General features: G+C 46.8%; 1 protein-coding gene across 1 annotated transcript in view; it reads left to right on the top strand.

Moving 5' to 3' along the window:
- Positions 1-4,082: 4,082 nt before the first annotated feature.
- Positions 4,083-8,081, top strand: part of HCN1 (hyperpolarization activated cyclic nucleotide gated potassium channel 1) — a 213,425-nt gene continuing 209,426 nt past the window's right edge. The window contains exon 1 of the mRNA XM_066988158.1: positions 4,083-4,714. Within this exon, the coding sequence (XP_066844259.1) occupies positions 4,332-4,714 (383 nt within the window). The 5' untranslated portion in view covers positions 4,083-4,331. The remainder of the gene's footprint in view (positions 4,715-8,081) is intronic.

Below are 8,081 nucleotides of genomic sequence, written 5' to 3'. Positions count from 1 at the left end.
CACATCTGCTCTTGATGATTTTTACAGAAATCAACCAAAAGTCACAACGCTCATAGTTACATCAGTGTTGACTGCAGATACTTAACCAGCACAGATGGTTGAAAATCATGTAAATACATGGTTGGCCACCACCTAACATTCACACTTCATTAGGTAGGTGCACTTGTTTTGTAGTAGTTTTCTTCAAGAGATACTAATGATTGCAGAAGTAAGATTATTTCTGCTTCAAAAACACGTGATATTTACATAAGATTTATTGGCAAACATTTGCTGCTAATAAATATGTCTGGCTGAATATTCATGGCAAGGAACTTAAGTAGTGTGGCACAAAATCAAAATTACTGTGAACTTGAAGTGATCAGACACAGAAAATGACATAGATTATGAATTTGGATTATCCTCAATTTAGCTTGCACAGCTACTCCCGTAACTGTAAATATTATTTTTCTTCCTTACTAATCCTGCTTTAGCATTTGACTTGATGGTGATCTCCAGTTGAGAAATAATCCTAAGCAGTCCCATAGGGCATGAAAATAAAACTAAAAAAGAAAGAGCTTTGTTCTGCAGTCAGGCACAACTTACTGTGTCATCTCATAGAAGTCCTGTCACTTCTCTGTGCCCCAGTTTCTTCACAGAACAAACTAGGTATGCTTCATTACCAATGCTGTTTTTTATTTTTTTTTTTCTACTGTTGTTGTTTTTTCCTTCAGTTCTAGAGCTGAGATGTTCTGGATCTGCATGGGTAAACCTGAAATAAGAAAACAGGAGAAAATAGGAGACAGGGGCTGTATTTACTATAGACATAAAAACCTACTGTGTTTGGCAGAAGAAAAGGAAATCCATTTTGAGGTATACATCAGTATTACAGTTTTACAGTGGTATAAAGCACTGGAATTAATGAAGTTATAATAGTCTGATAGAGTCCAGCAGGTAATCAAAATAATTCAATGCACACAAATAAAAGAGACTACTAAATTGTTAGAAGTGATCCAATAACCTAAGATATTGCAAAGAAATACAAAAGAAAAAAGGTTACATATTCCTACTCCTGATAAGAGTAATTTATTGGAAATAGTTTTTCAATTTCATTTTTTCAGTGTTTCATGGCACACTTACAAAATCAAAATTGAACTTGACAGAAAACAAGCTATACCTTTAGCCAAAGTGAGTCTGTGACCTTTCTACCATATGTAGCCTTGGTGCATTCTTCAGAACTATTCACACATGCCATGCTCCATTACTTCTCTTTCTGTCTGTGAAACCAAAATTCTCTCATCTAAACTAACATGTTAGCCTGGGCCTCAGGAGAGGCCAATTTTCTGGTTGACAACAACATAAGTTATTTTGACATGAAGAAGAATCCATTCTCCTCTATAAAAAATACAGATTATGAAAAATCCTTCATTTTATCTTTCTGTTTTCAGGATTACTGTCATAAAATGCATGACACTCACATGTTAAGGCCATTAAAACCATGCAAATACTCATGACAAACAGTACTCAAGCATGCACAAATAAGTATATATTTCTTCTACATAGAATAAAAATGATAAAAATCTATGATTTCATCACATAAAGCACAAAATAATGAAATGTCAATTTTACACACACTTGTGCCTGTGTAATTTATACACATGGAGTGTTCACAAGGCATGCAGAGAATGTTACATAATTGTGTTTTTTTCTCTCATTTACAAGTTCTCTAAAATCATATGATGTTTTAATACAATAAACTATTTTCTAATCTATATGATACACCAAAAGCAATAGGGTATTTCTAGGTTCTTATACAGGGAGCAATTAGTTAGGGGAAATCACTCTGATAGCTCTGGAGTCCATACTAAGTAAGGATAAGTTAACATTGACAAAATGAAACATTAAATACAATCAAAATCCAAATTTCTTAAGAAATTGGATGTTCTCATTGTGTACAACTTTCATAATCCAGAAATGAAGGACTGTCACCACTAGTACAATGTCACCACTTTTCCAATTAAAGAAAGTACATCAGAAGCTGCTTACTGCAGCTGCAAATGTCTCCATTTCACTGTTCTGATTTACTCCATTACAAGCCTATTGTCTCCTGTACATGACTAGCTGCTGTGTAGCTTATGCTGGGAAGAGACCATTCAGGTCAAGGGCTGTGTGCAAAAGACCTCTGAAATAACACAGAAGAAGCAGGAAAATTACTTTCTCTCAGAGAAGAAAAGTAAGGTTTCAACATATACATGACTGAAGTGTGGAAACCGTCAGTTCCACTGACACTAAAGTGGTAAACCATGTGAGTATGTGAAAAAATAGGGTGTGACTTAGCCTTTTTATCCCTTGCCTTTCTGGGTTTCTGTCAGATATGGTGTGAGCTAATTCTCTCACAAAGCTGTAAAACAATAACAGTTTCTTACTTTTCAATTATCATTTGGTGACAGACATTGGATGAGGGAAGGAGGCGGACATCATCTGGGGATAAACCAGTAAGAGGGTTTTGTCTATCAGCAGCTGTGCATGAGCCATCAGCAGCTGTGCACACACTCTTCACTGTTTTAGGATAAAATCATACAGGGAAGTATCACTCCAGATGGGGAAGGCTTATATATGCTAGCCCTCAACCAGTCAAGCTGTAAGCATATTCCTTCCCATCCTGGTCACTGCCCAGCCTCCAGCAATGCATCTCGGTGCATCTCTGTTTGCCATCCTCTTCCACACTAACACCATGTTAATGTTAACACCTTCCATGTTTAGCAACATGTTAACATCATATGAACCTTACATGTTCCAGTGTGCTGGACATGAACAGCGTTAGAGGTAGAATTGCTGAGAAAAGCTTTTACATCCAGTTGTGAAACACAGCTCCCCAGAACGCCTCATCTGCACCGTGCAAATTGTGTTGTGTATTTTTGCACTTCTCCATACAGTTTAATTTTTTTATTTTTTATTTTTTTAAAGGAGGAAACCAGATAACAGCACAGTGAAAAATACTGTTGAAAATAATAGAGCCAAGCTTGGGAGACTTTGCTAATTCCCTATTAACATATTCTTGAGATGCAAAATGAAAATTGTGTTGTGAATGTGTGAAAAACAAACCTATGTCAAGGACCAGATGTGGACCCCCAGCTCTCAGCCACCTGTGCTTAATACACGCCTCTGTGGTTTTGCAGATGCGCACAACGTTATAGCTCCTGTAGTACCATCTGCAGGTATCGATTCTCCATCATCGTGTAACCCAAGTAAACTCGTCCCCTTTAGGGGTAAATATCAACATCTGCCACTTTTCAAAGCAGAGACCAAGGCGCTCACAGTTTGTAAACAACCATGTACCACTGACAGGTTTGGGAGTACCTGGTGTGCTCTCAGATGCTACCTCACCCCACAGCTTCCCAGATATTACACACTATTGTCAGTGCGCACCTGAGGTTTTGGGGGATCTTTCCGCCCCTCTGCCAAACATCCCCAGGATAACTTGTGCAGATACCCAAAACAACGCATGTCATATTTCCTCTTAGCCTACTCTTACAGTATGCTGGAGCTAGAAACACCTCCTGCTTCCCATCCAGCAGCCTCTTCTCTGCCAGCTGCCTCCTGGCAGCCTCTCAGCTACAACTGCAGAGGCAGAACAAGCTGAGCTCCGGATCCCCCGTTACACAGGAACATGTCGACGTCCTCGTGGCCCACGTGAAAAGCGCCCACCTGCACGCGGCCTCACTGCCATTTCACACCTGGCTGGGTACCAGAGGTGCCCATCCCAGACCACGCGTGGACACCGTTACCCGGCCGTCCCCAGCCCTTCAACCCACGTCCCGTGGGGGCAATCAGCGCGGAAGGGGCGATGCCCCACCTCCAGCCGCCGCTTCCCGCTCGGGGTCCCTCTCACCTTTCCCTCACCCGTTACACACGAACCCACGGGGCAGCCCCCCCCCCCCCCCCCCTGCCCACGGAAAACCCCCTCGCCTGCGTGGAGAGAGGGAGGAGGCCGGTCGGTGAGAGGGGCCGGTCTGTGAGGTTGGCCGGGCCTGCCCCGTCCCGCCCCGCCCCGCCCCGCCCCGTCCCCTCGTCCCGGCCGCCCCAGCCCCTGAAGGACTCCGGGGCGCTCAATGTCAGGCGGGCGGCGCGGCGCTGCCGCCGGCAGGGGGCGGGCGAGAGGAAGCGGTGCCAGCCCTGCGCTGGATCGCGGCTCAGTGTCGGCGGCGCTGGCCATGCCGGGCGGCACGGCGGAGCGGAGCTGAGCCCAGCCGAGCCCAGCCGAGCCGAACCGAGCCGCTGAAGGGCACCGGCACCGGCGGCGGCACCCAGGCACCCGCCCCCCCTCCCCCCCTCCCGCGGCCGGGGCGCGCAGCATGGAGACTGGGAAGCGCAGCTCCTCTCCCGGCAGCCGGGACGAGGGCAGCGCCAACGCCTTCCCGGCCAAGCCGGCAGCCCCGGCGGAGAAAGCCCAGAGCAGCCCCGGCGGTGGGGGCAGCGGCGTGAAGGAGCATGGCAACTCCGTGTGCTTCAAAGTGGACGGCGGCGGCGGGGGCGAGGAACCCGCCGTGGGCTTCGAGGATGCCGAGGGTCCCCGGCGGCAGTACGGCTTCATGCAGCGGCAGTTCACCTCCATGCTGCAGCCGGGGGTCAACAAATTCTCCCTCCGCATGTTCGGCAGCCAGAAGGCGGTGGAGAAGGAGCAGGAAAGGGTTAAAACTGCGGGGTTCTGGATCATCCACCCCTACAGCGACTTCAGGTGAGCGCGGCGCTCCCGCAGGGGCGGCAGGCGCCCGGGGCGCTCCGCACGGCTCCGCACCGACACCCGCTGAAACTTCGCCGGGCTCCGCCGCGCCTGGCCCGACGGGCTGCGGAGCTGCCCCCTTCCCCTTCCCCTTCCCCTTCCCCTTCCCCTTCCCCTTCCCCTTCCCCTTCCCCTTCCCCTTCCCCTTCCCCTTCCCCTTCCCCTTCCCCTTCCCCTTCCCCTTCCCCTTCCCCTTCCCCTTCCCCTTCCCCTTCCCCTTCCCCTTCCCCTTCCCCTTCCCCTTCCCCTCCCTCTCGGCGCTCTCCAGCGTGCTGCACCGGGGAGGCCGCGGCGGGGCCGTCCCGGGCCGTCCGGGCGGGCAGGGGGCGGTGGCAGCACCCAGAGCCGTGTCGGTGACACCCACGGCCGCCGGAGGGGCGGCTTTGGTGGAGCTGGAGGGAGATAACTTTGTCCAAGCTAGCGCTGCGTGCCGGGCTGGTGCTCTCAGAGGTGCCCCGGTACACGCTGCGCTGGGTTGCTTTGGTGGTGGGTTGGGTGCTTGCAAAATCAGACTGATCTTGTGAAAAGCTGGGCAAATAAATTCCCGGGAAGAGGTATTAAAACTGTGTTTTAAATGAAGGATTATTTCATTTTACTACGCAGGCCAGCTGCCTGTGTGCCTTTGTAAATTTACCACTCTCTGGTATTTGCTGAAAAAATACCAGTGTTGCTAAGCATATTTGATCAAGATCTTGAATTGACCACTCTGCATATACATAATAAGTGAACCACACTGGAGACCCTTTTTTAAAAAAGGAAAATCCAGCACCTTCAGCAGTCACATGCATCTCTTACACAAAAATAGGCTGAATAGAACATGCTCCAGGAGGAAACGCGAGGAAATACTCGCAAAACTGAGTTTCTGTAGGACTGTTTGGGATGAAGTGCTGGGCAGCGAGCTGTCACGCTCACCACACGCTGTCAAGTCCCACAGCAGGGTAGGGCATGCACCTCGTCCTGGCTTAAAATTGCTGGCTCCCTGGAGGCCAGGGGCAGCATCAGCTCCTGGAATACCTTTCCCCTTGCCTGCCTGCTATGCTGCACCAGCAGGTGCACCAAGGGGGACAGCCATGGGTCCTCCCGCTGCCTGTCTGCTGGCAGGAGGGCAAGCAGCAGGGCACCGTGGCTCTGGTAGCCTATTGCCTTCCCACCAGTGTGCATGGGTGACTTGATTCACGTCAGGATGCCATTAAAATGAATGAGGTTATTACTGGGAGTCAAGCTGCTTGTTTTGTTGTAAGCTCAGGGTCCAAGCGGGGTACACTGCCCAGCGATGTCTTGTGCAGGATAAGGTTACAAATTGTATTTTGTGCCATGCAGCTCTAAAAGGTGATATATCAAATAGTTGATAAGCATTTTGATTGTGTCTCATTATACAAATATCTTCTAATGCTGTCCCGATTCTTCCTGTGGGAAGGTTTAGAGATCATAGCATATGTTTACTTCTTTTTTTTTTTTTTTTTCTTTTTAGTAGGAATAAGCAACACTGCACCCTTTCAGTCCTGTCATCCCCATATTCTTAAAGTAACTGTATTTTCGGTGGGGGGCGGGTATTGTGTATTTATTTTATTAGTATTAAAGTGTTTGATTCTTGAAAGAAAGTTCATAGTTCTTCATATTTTTTCCAGACTCAGATGATGTGGGCGTATCCAAACCCAGTTCTTTATCCAGTAGGACAGTTTCAGTGAGAAATGTGAGCTGCTTGTGTCATTTCTCCTGAAATAATTGTAACCGTATAAAGGTACTACTTTTTCTGGGTGTCAGTATTTATAGACATGAGCAATGAAGTTGTACTATGTAGTAAATTCATCTTTCTATACAGGAATAAGGGCAGTGCCAGTCAGCACATCCTGACAGTGTCTCTGTTCCAGAGTAAAGGCATCTATAAGGGTGGAGTTGTTTTGATGTTTTTGCATTTTGTAAGAATGTAGTACTTGTACGTAGACAAGCCTTAAAGCTTCCAAAGAGTCAGAGGTATTCTAGTTTCACTGTGTTAATGTGGATGGCACCAAGGGAAAGAACTAAATTTTCTATCAATGTAACAACGAAAAGGTAAAAAGACAAATGTTTCCCAGTATCAAAATGGGAACACTTAGGGTAAACTTGTAAATGTAACTATGACTAGGATATTTGTAGCACGTGAAAATGGATGTTACTGTAAATTTTGAATACACGCACACTTAGGGGAATGATGTGTTATCCACATAAGAGATGGGAAAACTCTGATACGGGCTCCTGTGGATTCTCATCTATTTCTGTTTTTCTAGTTCCAAGTGCTTGCATGCGTTTGCGGGAGTATTTTGATGCATTTGGTTAGTTACTGACCTCATTCTCTCCTGCTATTTATAAATTTTTTCATGTTTATTGACACTGAGCAATTTGGCTGCATGGTGTAGGGGGGCACAGGCAGTATCCCTGTGCCCTCATGTCACCCTTTTTGGTGTGTGCAGAAGTGTGCAAATTGTGAAGAAACTCAGGGCTGTATGAATGTACTGTCATCCTTGCTGGGCATGGTGTCTACTTTTATGGCTCTTTGTCCTGCCTGGGTTTCAGGGATGAATTTGCTCTTTATCACACAGATACATCCTTGGAGAATTGAATACCATAAATATTGCATAATATTTCCACAAGGGGACTGTTTTGTTCCTGGTTATCTCTTCCCAGTTTTCTGAGGTTAACGTCTAGTGTTATAGCTGTTACGTAAACTGAGCACCTAATGCACACTCAAGGACCTCTGTTTGTCTCTTCCCAGCTGTGATTGCTGCCTCTCTGAACCTGGACAGCAATTCTGTGCAGTTGCATGAGTCACAAAATCTATCATCAGTGGTAGTGTTTATTGCAGTCCTGCATGCTTGCTGTGAGATACCAGGAGCCTTCAACTGTACCTGCTCGTGTGTGTAAGAGCAACCCTGGGAAGGCATTGCGGAGCCAGCCACAAAACAAAGCAGCATGAAGGTGGGGGGAGACCCCAGCAACTGCAAAGGCTTCTGGGGCTGCCATGGAGGTTTCATGCATTTCATAGCAGATTTATTGTAGACATGGGATTTGGGTGATTTCTTTATTTTACAGACTCCTGATATCATTGGAAATGAATGTACTGTGGCCATTTTTTCAGATGAGTGCTTGGTGGCTATCACTCAGGCACATCATGAGTTTCACGAACTCTCAGAGGGTTTGCATGCATGTGGCTGGCCTGTTGGGTCTGGCCCTACGGCATCTCCCTGTCAATGAGTGCACAGAGAAACTCGCCGTATCATGGAAGTCTTCCTTTCATTACTACATCAGCTAGGGCATCTGTAGTATGTGCGCTAAAAACAAAACA

The sequence above is a fragment of the Anser cygnoides genome, chromosome Z, assembly GCF_040182565.1.
Source record: "Anser cygnoides isolate HZ-2024a breed goose chromosome Z, Taihu_goose_T2T_genome, whole genome shotgun sequence".
Classification (NCBI taxonomy): Eukaryota; Metazoa; Chordata; class Aves; order Anseriformes; family Anatidae; genus Anser; species Anser cygnoides.
This window is presented reverse-complemented; position numbering and strand designations above follow the sequence as displayed.